Source organism: Micropterus dolomieu, linkage group LG11, assembly GCF_021292245.1.
Source record: "Micropterus dolomieu isolate WLL.071019.BEF.003 ecotype Adirondacks linkage group LG11, ASM2129224v1, whole genome shotgun sequence".
NCBI classification, from domain to species: Eukaryota; Metazoa; Chordata; class Actinopteri; order Centrarchiformes; family Centrarchidae; genus Micropterus; species Micropterus dolomieu.
This window is the reverse complement of record NC_060160.1, coordinates 25,432,986-25,451,938: the sequence shown is the minus strand read 5'-3', so window position 1 is coordinate 25,451,938 and position 18,953 is coordinate 25,432,986. Positions and strand designations below refer to the sequence as shown.

At 41.2% G+C, this 18,953-nt stretch overlaps 1 protein-coding gene and 1 pseudogene across 3 annotated transcripts in view; one reads left to right on the top strand and one right to left on the bottom strand.

The window, feature by feature from the left end:
• daam2 (dishevelled associated activator of morphogenesis 2) overlaps positions 1-13,603 on the top strand; it is an 88,578-nt gene extending 74,975 nt beyond the window's left edge. For all 3 annotated transcript variants that reach the window (XM_046062626.1, XM_046062624.1, XM_046062625.1), the window contains 7 exons: positions 476-564; positions 2,437-2,605; positions 3,399-3,506; positions 3,705-3,765; positions 4,215-4,346; positions 8,682-8,852; positions 9,038-13,603. In XM_046062626.1, the coding sequence (XP_045918582.1) occupies positions 476-564; positions 2,437-2,605; positions 3,399-3,506; positions 3,705-3,765; positions 4,215-4,346; positions 8,682-8,852; positions 9,038-9,250 (943 nt within the window). In that variant the 3' untranslated portion in view covers positions 9,251-13,603. The remainder of the gene's footprint in view (positions 1-475; positions 565-2,436; positions 2,606-3,398; positions 3,507-3,704; positions 3,766-4,214; positions 4,347-8,681; positions 8,853-9,037) is intronic.
• Positions 13,604-14,101: 498 nt separating this feature from the next.
• On the bottom strand, positions 14,102-17,668 carry LOC123979449 (annotated as a pseudogene).
• Between the last annotated feature and the right edge of the window lie 1,285 nt (positions 17,669-18,953).

The window sequence follows — 18,953 nt, the reverse complement described above, 5'->3', positions numbered from 1 at the left end:
TGATTTCAAGAACCAATCTTTAGCTTAGGAAAAAAAGCCATGGACTCCCATCACATCAGAGAGTGGGGATGTTTTAAATTGATGCCTTTTTTTCTGAATTCCATCCTTTCTCAGAATCCGCAATGTTTGTTCAAGATAATTAAACCTTTTCATTTCCTTTAGTGAAATATTATCCTGTCCACTTTATTTCCTTTTGACCACATCTCCGTTGGTCTGAGGAATACATCTGGGATTTAGTTATAATGTGAAATTCCCACTCCCTCCCTCAGCGAACTTTTTGGCAACTTTAACATACCCATTTGTCAAATCTCCAACTTGATGGGAGGCTATTAGATGATATAAGGCCTTTGAAAACTGAGAGAGGGAGTTTTGTACGATTGGGTGACTTCTAGCTTTGAGCTTACCCAGGAGACAAATGTAACCTCCCTTTCTGTTTTTTCCTTTTCTCCTTTTACCTCTTTCATCCCTTCCTCAGAATTGACCACTACCAGCAGAGACTGCAGGCTCTGTTCTTTAAGAAGAAGTTTGCAGAGCGTCTCGCTGAAACCAAGCCTAAGGTTGAAGGTAAGGACAAAGTGCAGAGTGCTGTGGACAGGAAAGAGAAGTCGGAGAGTATTGAGGAAAAAGCCTAACTAACACCCGTGGGCCTGATACAAGAACATTTATGTGTTCTTATTCTGTGTACATTTTTTGTTTCAGCCAGGAAGTGCACGTTTGGTCATAAGTATAATCATCTCCCCTACCAATACCATGTAAGCTGCCTGTTTTGTTCACAAAAATGTTACCAAAGAGTAAAAAGAACTTCAGCTCCTGCTGTCAGAAATCAGCAGATAAAAACGTAATAAATTAGCAGAGCCAGTAGTTCTGTTAGAGGACCACTTTGTTGTGTAGAATACTTTCTAAACAATTAGAAAACATTAACAGTACAGCTGCCAACCACGTGTCATCAGAACAAATATAAGTCTTTCTTGACGACTGGTTCTTGCATGAAACGTTTAAAAAGATCAAAACCGACAACGGTCGGTTTTGATCTTTTTAAACAGTGCACTTTTAACACAGTTTATGCTTTTGCTCCCAACACTGTCAAACACAAATGGAGCAGAAGATTATATTTGAAAGGACATGCTTGTAGGGCGTACCACATTCAAATGATTGAACACCCTTAGAAGCAAAACAAAATTGTTTCCGGGCCCTAAAAATGTCATCAGCTTTGAGGGTTTGACCAGTGGTTTTCACAATGACTTATGAAATCCCTTCTTTGTGTTAAGTGTGCATGAGTGTGTGCGCATGATGAGAGCTGGTGGCCAACTGTGTATTGGCCCACTGTTTTTTCCCTTCAAGCCAGCTTCCAGGTTACCAAGGAGGCTGTTTTGGAAAGCTGGAAAGCATGTTGAGAGGGGAGAGGCTCTCTCGTAAACACTGCAGCTCACTTCAAAGACTCGGGGAAACTGCTTCCAATGAAGCCCGTAGACATGTGTGCGTGTGTGTGTGTGTGTCATGACTGAGCTGTCATAGTGTCTGTTTGAGCCAGAGCTACTTGAAAGATACTTCTCTGTCGGCCTAAATATCTTTCTCTGCTTTGATGAGCACATTACATTATTTTGTGAGACAGTCTATCCAGTCTAGTCTGAGATCAAATAAAATGAATATTCTGATACGCATTACTGGCTGCCATGAATGGAAAGAAAGTACGAGTAGAATCCTGTGAGTTTGAGTACTGATTGAAGCCTCCAGAATCTTTTGTTGTTGGATCCAAACGTTCCCAGACCGCACTGTTCATCAGTGCCCGTAATAAAGTTCTCATCCCCGTTCCTTTTTCATGGTACTTTGTCAAAAAATATAGATGAGATTATATTTTCGCGGACCACCCAGCATGTTCAATAGAAGCATTTCAGAAGGCCGTGCAGCGGGCCGCCTGGCCTTTCTGCATCCAGCCGAACACAGTCAGCAGAGCCAGAACAATGGTTCCCATGCTGCGTCCCAGAAGAAGAACTCTAACAATAACAATATGGATTTTGTTAATGATTTTCACATTCGCACTGAGGTTTCCTCTGAGGAGAAGGGGAACCACCTGGACTTTGCCAGACATTCTGTTCTCAGAGGGAAAGAAATGGACAGCATGGGGTTGTGTTTGGAATATTCCCTTCCCCCTGCTGTTCTATAGATGGAAGAACTTGATGGGTTTCCCCTCTCAGCTGTCGAGTTATGGGAAATATTGATCAATCATTATGAAGGATGGTAAAAATAGAGGAAAGGATGAGAACCTTTGGGCCACATAGAGTTGAGATTTTGGTTTGCATGTGTGTCCATGTGATTAGAGAAACAGAATGGAAAGAGGCCGGTTCGTTATGTAATACAAAGGTGATGCACAACGTGCACACGTCGGTCACCAACGATTTGATCTCTCCAGCTGCCTCTCTCTCCATTTTCCTCCAGCCATCCTGAATGCATCTAAGGAGGTTGTCCGGAGCAAGAGGCTGACTCAGATCCTGGAGGTGGTGCTGGCCTTCGGCAACTTCATGAACAAGGGCCAGAGGGGCAACGCCTACGGCTTCAAGATCTCCAGTCTCAACAAGATCGCTGACACCAAGTCCAGCATAGACAGGTGGGCCAGGGGGGCCTGTAGACATGAAATTAACCATCATGCCTCTTCCTTTCACTGTCATAATTTAGTCTAATGGGAACACACACATACTGCAGCTAAACTGTTGTCCGAATATTTGTTCAAAATTCAAATAAAGATGTCCTCCTTAGATCTCTCCTTCCTCACTTAAGAATTCAGTATCAAAGTCAGTGCCAGTTGTTTTTCTGTACATACATTTGTATTTGTTTGACAGGGACTGCTAGCAGCTAAGGCAGCATGATTTTCCCTGGCTTAAAATTGTCAAGATGCAAACTACAGTTTAACATAGCATCTGTAGTGCCCAAAACAAAAAATTATCCCAAATGGAATTAAGAAAAAAAACAAGGGAGTGACAAAATCCATGGATATAGCAGTACACATCTGACAGTACTACGCTAATATAATAATATCCCTTGATTCTTAATAAATTCAAAGACATTTCCAGTGTTCTACATTTTTGGGACAGGCAGAAGGGCCCAAACAGTCTCAAAATACATAATGCTTTTTTTCCTTTTAATAAAAAGTGTTGTAGAGCATGTATAGTACCACTAACGTGTAAATTGTGGTATTTCTACTGAACTTCAAAATTACAATGTAGAAGACTTATTAATGACTAGGCCATAAGCCTGCAATTAAAGTAATAATGAATAAAAACTGAGCAGACTAGGATTCAAAGGGTTGGAGTGCTCAAGATGATCCTTTTGATAAGCAACTCTAAGGAAAGTGTTTACTAGATTACTTTAGTTTTAAAATGTTTGTCTTCACTTCACAACAGGAGCATCACCATGTTGCACTACCTGATCATGATCTTTGAGAAGAATTATCCCGACACGCTGCAGATCCAGCAAGACCTCAACAGTGTACCAGAGGCCGCCAAAGTCAAGTGAGGGCACAAATTTTCACTGTGGGGGCATTTTCGCCATCTCTGTTATAGCTGAGAAGAGCACGCTCTCAGTTCACGCTCGTGTGCATGCAGTTTAAACTATTGTATTTCAAAGTATTTCATTGCCAACAGTTGTTACTTGGGTAAGTTGTATGGGTGACTAACTAATTCTTTGGGTTTTTTTCTTCCGTTCACTAGTTTGGCTGAGTTGGAAAAAGAGGTGCACAGTATCAAAAATGGACTGAAGGCTCTAGAGGCGGTGAGTTGTTGCATTTGTGTCACATTCCCTCCCCTTGGTTCTTCTCCTGTCTGTAATTATGTTTTCGAGCATGGCAGAGATGGACGGCAGGGTGAGGTGTTTAAATGCCAGCAGTGTTCCACACCGACATGGAACGGCAGATGTCACATTTGCGGCCACACACAGAAACGAGGGCTTATGTGCAAGCACACGTGAAAGCACATCCACATATTACACTTCACAGAGATCTACCACCCCCCCACACCTGCAACCAAAATTATCGCCATTCATCGGATGTTCTTCCCTTGGCGGGAAGGAAACATCACTGATCGCTTCCTCTCTCTCTCTCTCTTCCTCCCTCCTCTCTAAGATATATACACCATCTATATGAGGCATAGTATAATCTATTAACTTAACCAATTTTCTTTTTGAAAATCACACGTCTCTCATCTGTTTCGCCCCTCCTCCAGGAGCTGCACTACCAGCAGAGCAGGACGAGGGAACGTGGGGATAAGTTTGTGGCCGTGATCGGTGACTTCATCACTGTGGCTGGCTTCAGCTTCTCTGAACTGGAGGACCAGCTGAGTGAAGCCAAGGACAAGGTAGCTAACTGCCACTCAGTCGTACGGTGATAAAATGTATGAGACTATGAGAGAAGGTCATACTGTAAGTTCATATGTCCATGTGGGGGGCTTCAATGCATCCTTTCCTAGTTGTCCTCACGGCCAAACCTTCATGTCAGACAGAAGAGGAGGGAGGAAGAGAGAGACCATGAATCCTCTGTGTGTCCTTCTTAGTTCAGTGTGATGACTTCAGCAGCGCCGGGGAAACCCGGCATTAAAAGATTACCGTGGATTCCCTCCTTTGTGTTTGCCTCTATGAGTTATTATTTTAAATCCCACTCTCGTTCTTTGTACAACTGGGAAAAATAGCCTTTTGAACCCTACAGGCTCATGTACTGAATGAAGTCTTGCAGATTGTGTTCAGTATTTACATTAGCACTGAGATAACATTCCACTTTATTATGACGCTTGTCTTTTTTCCCCCAAAATTGACATAATGATGCTTAATGCTCAATCTGCTTAAAGAGGTGGTATTATGCTTTTAGGCTTTTTTTGTGCATGTAATAGGTTTGCAAAGTGAAAAAGCCCAAAGTCCAGCCCAAAGGGAGTTCCCATCTCCCACAGAAAACTCTGAACTGCCTGAAAACAGCTCGTTTGTAGTCCAGCCGTTCCCCTTTCATCCCTGTATCCTCACAGGGATGAAAGCTAAATGCACGTCATATAACGCTCACCAAACGGCTGCTCTGACACTCCCTCAAAAACACTGGTGGAAAAACAGTGAGCTGCAGCACACACCTCTCCTCTCCCTTCCAAACAATGGACATAAAGTTGTTACTGTGATGTAGAGACAGAGCTCAGTTAAAACTTTATGGATGAAAGATACTTTTGTTACAGATTAATAACTCACCACTCTGAAACTCTTCCTCTAGTCCATGATGCTAAGCTAGTCGGCAACATGTACAGCTGTGAACCGAAGCTGTGGCTTCTCACTGACCCGCCCTTCTCTGCTTCTGATTGGCTAGTAGTTCTTAACTAGGAACTGTGCATGTGCAACTCCCAACAAAGATCATTTAGAGACAAGATATATCATTCCGTAGCTAAAAAGAGGCCTTCAACACACAGGGTGAAAAGAGGAGCTACAGCAATGTGCAGTATGAAAATATGATGGTGTTTTTAGAAAATTGAACCATGTAAACCTGTTCTGGGACAACCCCTAAACAGAAACTGAAAATGAGCATAATACCACCTCTTTAAATTCTCTAAAGGATTAACAGACTCTGAGAAAGCCAGAGAGACAGAAATGAGCAAATGCCCTTGGGTTACATTTAGAGCATCCCCTCTACTTAATTATTTGTTCAAGGAGGAGGTCGGTAAAAAATTGGAGGGAAAACGGCCCAGTTGGGGCGTCATGGGAAAAGAGCGGGAGGAGCATGGCACCGGTTTCTGCTGTAAAACAAAAGAACCTGTGTTCACCGGCCCAGACTCTAAACACACACTTTCCCTAACACGACTGTGTGTGTGTGTGGTTGGTTGGTAAGTGGGGAGTCTGACGCATTAACTCAGCTTGTCAAGGCTCTGTGACGGTCTGTTAGGTTTCCAGTGGAATACAAATATGGAAGTGTGGGTGTGCGCTCAGCGTTTAGGTCTTCAGAAGGTTGAGGAGGATGACTAAACAGAGCAGGATGTCCAGTGAAGCTCATAAAGCGAGAGAGAGAGAGACAGACACATACACCCTTGCCAGACACTACTACGTACATTACAAAGGATTACAGTTGTTCAAGGTCATGTGGGTTATTGGGACAGAGGTTTCCAGAGGAGAGAAGGGATTTTCCTCTTATCCAGAGAGATTGGTCGGGTTTATTCTTAACAGCAAATCCACACACCCACACATCGACGCGCTCGCAGACACTGCAGTACAAGATTCGGTCTCCATCCGAGAACAAAACGTCTCAGTTTCAAACACGAAAAAAAAGCAGAGCAGGGAGTGCTTCAAGATATTCCGTTGCCGCATGTGCTGCTGGAAGCGGAAATGTGAAGATAAAAGACAGAATATTGCTGTGGTAAATGTGACCTAAAAACAGAAATCCAGGTTCAGGCACTAATGGGAATTTGGCTTTATTTTTATCAGAATAGTTTGAACAATAAAAACAGCACTTGTATCAATAAGCCTTCATCAGAGAGCTTTTAAAGTCGCATTTTCATCATTCATGCAAACAAACCAGTCTCTCTGATCATTAGCCCATTTGTTTTAAATTATATATACTTTATATTGCTGCCAAGCATTTTCCAAAGCAGACAGAAGTGTTTTTTTCACTTCATACAGGAAATGTGTTACCACCTTACAGACAGACATTATAGTTTATAGTTATTTTCTGAGAATAAACCTGTATAGACTTGAAGCTTAACCTGAGTTAGCTAATCCATCACAGCATGTGTCATGTTGTGTTATTGCCCAAGTCATGATATGATTGCAGGACCATGCAATTGTAATGGCAGACTGGTGTGAAAAGCATGGATGAATACCACACAGCAGTGAAGAATAGCAGGCATAATGATGAATCACCTGTCACAAACAAGTTGATCTGTCAGCTAGATGCTAACATCAGCATGCTAACATGCTCCCAATGGCAATGCTAACATGTTGGTGTTTAGCAGGTATAATGTTTAGTGTAGTTCCAGGGTGCTAGCGACAAAGTGAGGGACTGTTGAAAGACAAGCTTAACTGTGCTTAACTGGCAGGATTTGGGCAGTGGTTGAGGAGAAGGGCCAAGCAAGACCAAATCCACAATGTGTTTGGGTTAGGGTGACAGTGTCTTCAATCGACATCCATGATAAACAAATATTAATACAAATTTAAACATCAACAGCAGGGGCGCATTAAAACTCTATCCAGAATACAGAAAGATAATTATCATCTCACAGAGCGCAGCAGTGTTTGTCTGTCTGTGTGTGACTTCACATTCTCCATTTCTGTGTGTGTGTTTACTCATTTAGCCCAGACCCGAGGGGACGAGAGGAAACAGATTTGACCAGACACATAATTACAGCAGGGAGAGTTATGATGGTGGGGGTTGTCATGGCGACTAGCCCATAATGACAGGATGATTGTGCATCCTCACAAAAGATCGGGCCCCAACTCCTTCGTATCACAACAATAGAACCGCACAGCGTATACTCACCTCTTGTAAACTAGGATGATGTTTTCTGTCACTTTTGCTCAAACAAGCGATCAGAATAGACCGTACAGTAGAGACTGTTGCTTTCGAACTGGAAGCTGATTTTGGGCTGCAGGGCAACGAAGTCATATGCCAGAACAGTTATTTACTTGTGAATGTCAATATAGAGAGTTCCACTGCCTATATTAAGGAATAGTGTTAGAATCAAATGTGCCAAAACAAAAGTGGTGGAAAAGAAAACGATAACGGTGGAAAGTACATTTACTCAGATACTGTACTTCAGTACAATTATGAAGTAGGTGTACCTTGCTTGAGTACACTATGTAACAGAGGTTTTGTTCCTGGGTAGTAAGCGTTACTTCCTAATTGCTTATGCCTCAAAATTATAGAAAATGGCTGTTATTCCTTTTGTGACCAGGGCAGTTATATTTTGAAATGTACCCATTTCCAATGAGAAAACATGCAAATTAGTGTCTTTTTGTCACATAAAGTCAATAAAAACAACAACAAATAAAATTAATAACAAATTAACATGTATTTATCTTTGCCTCTGGCAGCTATAAGGAAAAAAGTCTTGAAGGTACATGAAGACTGCCGACTCATCTAGAGTTCTCACAAATTGTTTCATTAGGTCCAATTTGATATACAGTTGTGGCATCAGGTGGCACGACATGTGTTCTAGTTTTGCTGGAATTGTGCAGCCACGCATGTGCTGAATTTTGATGATGTCCTGCTGAGGTCTTTTAGCAAGACACTGACTCCATCTGGTCTTTAGAAACTCTGTGTAGCAATAATATTGTACTTCAAGTATCACATTATGTTTATCGATACTTTGTTTTCTGCTATATACTGCAGTAAAAACTGTGTGTGTGGGAATGCTGAGTAGATTTGGCTACAGGCATCGTCTTGGCATAGAGTGCTGGACAGCTTGCACTGAACAGGGTGGACATACGGTGCTCTCATTCTCCCACCTTGTGTGTATTTGTGTGTGTGTGGCGGGGGAGAGCTCACGTGTGCCTTTCACTACAACTATGAGATCTGGGCCTTAGTAGAGGATACAGTACATAAAATGGAGCATTTGGTTTTGGTGTATGTATCACTATGTACATGTTTATCTACCAAAAGCTGTGTACAGAACAGCTATTTGGTCACTTCCTGTTAAAATGTTAAAATGATGTACTTTGTTGTCTGGTTGCAGTTTACCAAATCTCTGAAGCACTTTGGGGAGGAAGAAAGGAGGATGCAGCCTGATGAGTTCTTTGGGATCTTTGACACCTTCTTGCAGTCCTTCAATGAAGCGAGGCAAGATCTGGAGAACATGCAGCGACGTAAAGATGAGGAGGAGAGGAGGGCACGCATGGAGGCCATGGTGAGACACACATTTAGAATTAACCTGAGACAGTAGGGGTTTGAAAAAAACTACTTTTTTTATTCCGTTGCCAACCAAATAATAAATTACTTTCTGTCAATAATACCTTGTTTAAGACACATTCATTTTTTTTTATCCCCCTTGTTTCTCAGTTTGTTTCCTAACTTCCTGTCTCCATTTTCCAGCTCAAGGAGCAGAGGGAGCGGGAGAGGCGGGCCAAGAAGAGCGGGGCCTCAGACGAGGTCGGCGGGGAGTTTGACGACCTGGTGTCGGCACTGCGTTCCGGTGAGGTCTTCGACAAGGACCTGAACAAGTTCAAGCGTAACCGCAAGCGCTCCGTCAACCAGCTGGTGGAGGGCGGGGGTCGCGAACGAGCTGTCACCAAGGTCAACTACTAGGTCGGGAAAAGGAAGGAAAAAACACTAGCCACCTAAATTCTGCCGTGGCGTGGACCTCTGAACACCTGTCCAGTCCAGGTCCTCGGACAGTGTCCACTGACATTGGAGAGGATGTAAATAAACGGCTGGACTGGACATGAAGCGACATGTATGAGCAGCCACGCTGTTTGGAAGGATGCAACACTCTCCTCTGGTTGGTCTTGTAAAGCTATTTCTAAGCCCTTTGTCTTGGGTGTTATGATCTCCTGAGCTGGACGGAGGACAGTTGGGATCGATGGATGGATAGAAAGACAGACAGACCACTGTGACACATTAGCACACATCTTTTGATCACATCCTTCTAACACTGTGCTCAAGCTTCCAGCTCTCCGTCATCCCCTGTTTTTTACTGCTCTTTTTTCTCCTCACAACCCCTTCGCTGTTCCTCTTGAAGTTCCTTGGTCCTGGAGCAGTCCTATCTTTTTGCTACCCGGCTCTAAAACACACAGGAAATTGGGATCAGCCAGTCACACTGTACATAGACACGAGGCCAAGAGAAAGGATTGGTTTGAGGGAAAAACGGAAAAAAGAAGTTGGGAAGGGCGGACTCAGCCATAACCCCCACAGTCATGGTTGCTTCAAGTGTCCTCCAGAGCAGAATAGATGGAAATTCATGAACCTCCTTTACTGCAAAGAAGGACGTGCAGTCAGCCAATCCCAGAATGCTTTGTTGGCTTCTGAAAGAGTTAAGAAGGATACACAGAGGATAAATCCCAATGGGCTCTACAGCACACAGAATTCCCAGGGAGGACGCGTGTACATCCTGAGATGCCATTTCACAAGATACAACTCTTCTCAAGGAAAATAAAACTTTTACTCAGCTTGATCCACCTGACAAAATGATGACTGTGCCACAAGGGTTAAGCCTCGCCTACACTCTTCAGTGGCTTCAACATTGCTCTGGCATTAACCAGTGCCAAAGCAAAGAGAAAACAAATGTAAATGTATTAATACAAAATAATACTGCAATTAGGCGTTGATATATATTTATATTTAGATGCAGACAAGCTAATTGCAAAGATGTAGAGGTTTTTTTTATGTTTTCATGGCATTTGGGGGTTTTGTACACGCAATGCATTATTTGTTGGTGTTGCAAGTTCACATTGCTGTTGAAGTGAATTTCTATACATTTTGCGCTTTATGTAAAAAAGACAAAACCTTGTCCTTTTCACACCTGTATGTCTTGTTTGCACTCTAGCTTTTCTGACATGTGTTTAGAGATCTCCACAAGCAGATCTACAGTGTCCTCTGGAGGGAAAAAAAGTCCTCTCTGTACTTAAATGACACTTATCTATAACAAAGATAATGAAGGAACGCCGTATATGAATTTAAACTTAAAGGCACAATCTGCAATATGTTTACAGTGCTCACTCTGCTCAGCTGTCAACTATAATCCAGACCATGTGGACTCTATGCCAAAAGGCTGCTGTACAGCAGTTCCCATTGGGCCATTAATGACTCATCCATAGTATCTGCAGGATCTGTTCCACTGGTGCTAAAACGTGTGGTCTCTGTACGGAGCCATCAGTCCAGTCGAGGATTTCTCATGTTGAACAAGTGCTTGATTACTCTGTTACCAGGATTCAGGCTCATCATACGGTAGTTCTGTGTTTTTATTTCAGTTGGCATGTGATGAGTCTGTTATTGCGAATTCAAGGTACAACAAAACAGGTAAAGGGTGTGGAGATTCCTACAGTGGCTTGATGCAAATGTTTAGGGTTCTTTAATGGAAGACATTGATGGGACATTAAGAGGAAAACTGCAGCCTCAGAGAGCATGATAGAAAACGTCCATCTTTCCCTCCAGCATCTCTCTCACCTTTGTTTACATATGCCTAGACCCAGTTATTATTGGCTGCTGCTAACTAAAACATTGGCATCAGGCATGACAAAGGTAATGTAGGGGCTCGCCTCGGTACAACATTTAGATCTACTTCTTGATGATGGACATTGAGACACCAAGAGGGCTCTAATCCTGGGGTGAGGGCCCCGCTGTGGAACGAGCCCCTCCTGGTGAATTCTTCGGGAGATGAGGAAGCCGAAAGGTTCACACTCAATTTTGGGAGAGAAAATGAAAAGAGGGACCCACTAAGAACAAGAATCATTATGCCACATAGGAATATACGTCCTCAGGTAGAGGGTGACATAACGTTCATATCAAATATCCTGGTAATCAGCTATTTCGTTCTTGGATCACCCATTTCAGGCATTCCATCAGCGTGCATGGTTACTATAGTAAAGTATAGAGCCATATGTGAGGGATCCAGAAGTAAAGTAGGACGGCTCGACACAATAAGCACTTTTATACAGTAGTGTTACAAAACTCAAGACAAAGACAGTTCCAGATGTCAGTGTTTATATAACTGACAGCGTTTCTGGACAAACTGACAGACCCATCACTTCTTACACCCACTATTGTATGTCATGATGATCTCTGCAGTAGTAATGGCCATACCAGTTACTTTTTTTTCCTTCATTTTCTCAGCTGCTCTTGTACGCATTTTCGTTTTTGCCTTTAAGTGCCTCTGGCCCTGTTTTCACACATGCATTCCTATTGTTGTGTTTTATTGCTCATGGCTTTCCAGAAAAAGTTTGTCAGTGACAGCTGGATTTAGACTAATTGGCGCCATCTAGTGGCTTCTGATGCACTTTGTGTTATACCTGACATCACAAGCAGCTCGAAGCAGAACTAGAAGAACTCACCAAAGTCTCCTAACATTAAGTCCAGCAGGTGAACTTAAGTGTGGCTGGCATGTCATCGGTGAGGTTCACCTGTACAGACACAATCCCACTCCCTCTAGTCCTAAACCACAATAGGTCATGTCACAGAGACACCTGATCCTACCAGGAGTTTATTCCTTTAATTTTTACTCCGTCTGAAGCAGAAGAGAAGCTGATAGGAGGTTGAAAAGGCGATGTTAGTGCAGAGAGGGTCTTAGAGTTCCCATGTCCCACACTTGAGAGATTAAACGGTAAACCAAATAGATTAAAAAAGTCACTTTGAAAAATCTGAAAACTGTATGAAGTCCTAAGGGGGAAATGACATATGATTGCATATTCTTTAACCAGCATCTCATGTATATTTGAGCTATTCTATTTCCTAACCTCTGCTCCTTTTTCTTTCCAGTTAATCAGAGTTAGTATATCAGACTTTGGCAGACCCTTTAAACTCTTAATCCAGAGCTTTAACCCGTGTAGTAGTGCAGACTATTTACTGAGGGGTACTGCAACATTGAGTATTATTACATGGTTATGTTGATACATGTTTAGATGTTTATTTGGCCATTGACTGGCTGATTTTGGAGTGTACAGATGGAAATCAGAGGAATGAAATTAGTAGCTTGTTCAATGCACTTTTATTATGGGACATTTTCATTTGCAGCGCCGTTTTAAGGGCTTAGATTATTCGAGAAATGAGAAGGGTGCAACAAAAGAGTGATGTAAAAGGAAAAAAAAGAAAAAAAAAAAGATGGTGTGAAGAAGAAAGACAGAAAAGGGGCAAGTGAGGGCGGGAACTCCGGCTGGGCCGCTGGAAACACATTAACAGTCTGTTGGATGGCAGAGACGGAATTTGTGAGGACACGGACACAGAGGTGACACTCGTACTTAACAGGAGTGTAGTTTTAAATCCTCACCTGTCTGCGTCACCTGCTTTGGTGTGTAAAAATAAAAAAAGAAAAGAAAAGAAAAAAGAAAAAAGAAAAAAAGGGGGGGGGGGGGGCCTTCGGACATCACCACCACCACATTTCTGTCAAATCATGCACTTAGCATCGACCTGCATGCATAAAGAAGGGTGCACAAAGTGTGATGTGTTGACTTCAACCTTTTTAGAAAATTGCTTGCAATGGTGAACGCACCTGTTACACGGCAGTTTGTACTGCCTGAGAAAAGTTTTCATTTAGAGGTTGTGTAATTGTGAGGAGTCAGTATTTTTATGGTTGGAAAAAAGTATCCTCCACCGAAAGATGTACAGTTGAAAAAAAAGCATTTTGTACACCATTCTTGATGTTTGACATAAGATTTAAAAAAAAAAAAAAAAAGATTAAAACATTGAGGAATGTTGCATTTTCCTGTAAATTGTACCTCTATTTATTTGCCTTATTTAGTTTGCTATATTTTGTATGTACACACAGCATTACAACAAAATGTTATATTAAAATATGAATAATTAAACTGTGGTCTGTGTATGATGGGTAGTTCTGAGGCTTGTATAAGAATGAGAATCTTTTTTTTTTTCATTTCTATTAATTTTATTTTTGTTTTGTTTCTCTCACCCTGTGTCTTTTGTAGGGTTACAATAAACCTTTGTCCCTAACAACTGGCTGTTTATTCTTTTTATTTTTTAGAATTATTTATTGAGTTGAGTGTTCGGATCAAACCAAAGGAAGTCAGTGGTGGGTGCTCCTGCAGGAGAGAAGGAGTCTAAATGCTTACACTGTTGTTGTAGAAAATATGTATTAATGCTCCAAAGTTGGATTCTGTGGTCTATAATCTCTAATAGTTATTACAGTATTTGTCATTTAATTGATTAATGGTCCATCAATAAATAATGATAAATGTAAATTTGGGGTTTGGTCAGTTATCAAGATCAATATCAAACATGCTGCTGCTTTTTCACTGCAGATCTTTTAAAGACCAAATGCTTAACGACTTTAAAAAAAATGAACAGATTAACTGATAATGAAAATGATTTTCAGTAGAAGCTCACTTCTAAGTGATCTGAAAGATCCACATTCCCATTAAAACACCCACATACAAACACTAAGAGCTGAAATCAACATAAGCATCACGGGAAGGGGGGACAGTCGTTAACGGGAACAACACATGTTTAATTAGGGTTATTGGTTGCATTTGAAACAATAAGTTTTACTTTCAATCAATGTTAGGATGTTAACAAATCAGACAATGCAAAAGCAATTTCTTGATATTCCCAAAGTTATGGTTTTGACTGGTCTTGAAATAAAATCCACCGAGGCCGAAAAAGACCGAGTACAAAGGCGGTCGAGTCCGAGACGAGACCAAGACCATCAAAAAGTGGTCTTAAGACCAAGGACAGTCTCGAGTGCTACAACACTAGTGGATAGCATACTATCAACATAATACTAAGCTTTGTATTAATTGCAATAGTGATACAGTGGTGATAAGAATGATGATAACCATTACAATTAATATCTGTATTGGGGGCAGTCGCACCTCTGTTGCCTCCCTGGTTAAAGTCCAGCATAGACCAGTCAGTATGGAGTGTGGACAGTGCCAGTTCACCTGGGTACAGCCGAGAAGTCCTTTAGCAAGGCACGGAGCAGGACTGCTTGGAGAGCCTGACTATGTTGCAGTCCCATCACTGTAACATCTCTCCCCACAACTGCGTGCGTGCGTGTGTGTGTGTGTGTGTGTGTGTGTGTGTGTGTGTGTTTGTGTGTGTGTGTGAAATAACAATGGATTGAAAAAAACATATTTCCCCTAAGTGGATAAATAAAGGAATTCTTCATTTCCTTTGAATGACGTCATGTTGTAATTCCTGACGGTGACCACTGGAGGGCAGTCATTCTCAATAGTCAACAGGTGCCAACAAGACACAACACATCAGCTTTGGTTACGAACTTCAATTAAATAATGAAGACAGTGGTGTTACTAATAGTCTGTCCTTCATGTGTGTAAATAGCATGATGAAAATGTTTAGATTTCAACCATCACATTACCTGATTTGCACAAAGTACTGAAATGTGCAGCTTGATTACCAAGATATACTTTTACACAGCACTTAAAAATAGCAATGCATCACACAAAAACATACTTTTGCTCGCAGTATACATATACAGTATACAGTATTATATAATAATATGATACTATTCCTTGCAGTATTAATATCTGCAAATAGCACCTGCATATAGAGAGGCTACTGGATGGAGTAATCAATTGGAAAACTTATGACGCATGTTTGCTAAAATGTGCATGTAGAATACAAAACTATGATTTTCTTTTTTACAGTATTTATGAAAAAAATACAATGCTTTCTACTGACAAAATAATTCTAAAGCTCTTTTGTACTCTACAGTAATGATATTTACATTCACCTTTTAGGATCACACTGAGGTGTTCAAACCCAGGGCCCTTTGTAAACACCTTCTGTGCATCCTCAGCAAGCATGTTGAGGAAAGTATAGAGAATTTTATAGGTGGAGGTAAAAGAGAAGGTCATTGCTAATGGGATTCCAAATATTGGAATGAATCTTGTCGCTTCCTCTGCTGCTATTATTGCAGATGTTATTCCAAATTGACAACAAAGCTTAATGACAAGATCAGGGGTTATTTTTGTTAGAGCCAGAGGTGAAACAATGATGTCAGTCAGATCCTTCAGTGGCACATGTGTAGTATCAGCAAGTCTCTGCACTGATCAGGAATCAAGACCAAACCCAACTACGTATTGCATGACAGCAACAACCAGCAGGGTTGCATCTACAACAATAGAAAGCCCAGGAAGTGGTACAGCTGCTACAGCTGCAGATTCAAGAGCAATGTATTTGATTTGGGCCTGGAAAGCCTTTTTCTTCTTGTTGATGATCTCCAGGCTGACATTGGGCATGGCAAACAGCAGAGCATTCCTCTTGTGAGCTGGGAGCTCTCTCTCTAGAGTTTCCTCCAACTGATGGAAATCATACAGGTGAAGTTCAACGCTGGACACCAGGAAGACTTGTGGAGACTCAACACCTTGTTTTTGAAGACCTGTGTCACAAAATGAATCAATTATATGATGATAAGTAATAATTTAAAATAATCACAGCACAGATATATAAAATTATTACTGCACAGCAGGCTTATTGAGTTGTTGGCCCGCTGGCCACCTCAAGTACTTTTTATGTACTACATTCATTTGCATTTCTCATTTTCAAAAGCTACAAGGTTTTAAATAGGCTGCTGAAAACCTCATCCCATCTACATTTCCTGGTCTTAAAATCTGACTCAATTGAATAATCTTGCTGTAAGGGAATTCTTTTTTAAGAAGAATTTCTGAATGTGGATCTTTCCTAAAGCATGAAAGCAAGGGATTTTAATTCTGTAAAAAAAAAAAAAAGATGTTAAATGATCATTTCGGCCTTTTTAAACCGGGGCCCTATTTTCACATATTTTGGTGTTAAAATGACTATAGGTATAAAAGGTTTTAGAATATGTGCACTAGATGGCTTCAACCGAACTGGTTGCATTTGCTGCAACATATTTGTTTGGGGCATTATGCCAAAATTCCATCCACAAAAAGTCTTTTGTTTTGCCACCGACGGGCTCACACCAGGTGTCTGACAACATCATGGAAAGGATCCCTATACTGATTCCCTGTGACACCCTATGTTTATAAACAGGAAAGTGAAAACTCACTCAAGAACAATTCTCACTCTGAAATCTTGTAAAAGGCGAGTTGTTGCAGGAAAAGTCTTTTATTATAAAAACATGTCAATAATTTGACTATATGTCTAAATAACTGACCTGCCCTTTTCACAATCTTCACATATAATTTATGCATTAACAACAAAATAAAGCCATAACAGTTCCTTTATTATTTAAGTCACCGCTCAGAGTGGCTGATTATTTATTATGTGCAGCGTACAGGACACCTTATTATTCTTTTATATTTTTTTCTGCCTCTGTGTGTGTTGATTAAGTGGATAGAAAATAACAAATTACATCCCTTCACTTTTAACCCCTCCACATATTATATTATTTAACCCATGTAAGCTTTATTTTTCAGGAGTGTTTTGTTTAAAGTTTTTATGTATGCATGAATTTTAACATATGTAAGTTGTATTGTAAACAAATGAGCAGAATTGTGTTTATTTAATTTAAAATATATCATAAACAAGAATAAGAAAGGTGCCGCTGATATTTGCTGTACAGATATTTTAGACAGTATTACATTAAATGATTAGAGAATAACAACTCATTAATACAATGTTATTTGTTTAGATTTACAAAAAAATCATATTTTAACTTCTGTTGAATGTTTAAAAGTTTCTAAACAGAGACTGTGATCTCTGTCCAAAGAAATCTGGACTGTCCACCTGGATCTTTGCAGCAGCTAAGGCTTGATCATTGTTTTGTAGAGCTGCTTTAATTTCATTTTCAATTGATTCACGATCAGATGTTTTTTCCATGTTGGTCCTGGTAAACTGGAATAAAAGAGTGCCAAAAGTGAAAAAGTCACTATTGTCTTTTGGTGAATAGTAGAAAATGTAATCCTACAAAGATGTAACACAATGCGCACATGCACAAAATATGTCAGAATGCACAAATACTATGCGGTGACTGAATATTAGAAGGTACTCACTCTGAAGTCTTAATGTAGATGACACAAGAGCAGAGTACCTGTTATCTACGGATATCTCTCGCATCGACTATTGCAATGCCCTCCTAGCAGGTCTCCCAGCTTGTGCGTTGAAACCCTTACAAATGGTTCAGAACGCAGCAGCATGTCTGGTTTTTGATCAGCCCAAAAGGACTCATGTCACTCCATTACTCAGTGACCTCCACTGGCTCCCCGTGGCCTCCAGAATCAAATTCAAGTCACTAGTGCTTGTATACAGAGTGACTACTGGGTCTGCACCCATCTACCTAAACTCCATAATACAAACTTACGTTCCTTCTCGGCCGCTACGCTCCTCCAACGAACGCCGCCTGGCTCTACCATCCCTTCACACAAAGCAATCCCGTCCATCCATCCATCCATCGTCAACCGCTTATCCTGCGTACAGGGTCGCGGGGGGCTGGAGCCAATCCCAGCTGACATTGGGCGCAAGGCGGGGTACACCCTGGACAGGTCGCCAGTCCATCGCAAGGCCACACATAGACGAACAACCACTCACACTCACACCTAAGGACAATTTAGGGTCACCAATCAACCTAGCCTGCATGTCTTTGGATGGTGGGAGGAAGCCGGAGCACCCGGAGAGAACCCACGCAGACACGTGGAGAACATGCAAACTCCCAAAGCAATCCCAGTCCCAGCTATTCTCATCTGTGACACAACGATGGTGGAACGAGCTACCACATGCCATCAGAGCAGGGGCGTCCCTCTCTAACTTCAAGAAGCTCTGGAAAACTCATCTCTTCCGAGAACACTTCCTCTTATAACACCTCTAACTCCTAACATCTAACATGCACTTCCTGTGCCCTTCTTCTTCTATCCCCTACAATGATCTTGTATTGATTGCACTTTTTGTTTTGATTGCACTTTTTGTTAACTCTTACTTCCTTCCCAAGTTTCTACCCCATTGATGCGATATGTACAGTGGGTACGGAAAGTATTCAGACCCCTTTAAATTTTTCACTCTTTGTTTCATTGCAGCCATTTTCCAAAAATCAAAAAAGTTCATTTTATTTCTCAGTAATGTACACTCAGCACCCCATCTTGACAGAAAAAAACAGAAATGTAGAAATTTTTGCAAATTTATTAAAAAAGAAAAACTGAAATATCACATGGTCATAAGTATTCAGACCCTTTGCCGTGACACTCATATTTAACTCAGGTACTGTCTATTTCTTCTGATCATCCTTGAGATGGTTCTACACCTTCATTTGAGTCCAGCTGTGTTTGATTATACTGATTGGACTTGATTAGGAAAGCCACACACCTGTCTATATAAGACCTTACAGCTCACAGTGCATGTCAGAGCAAAT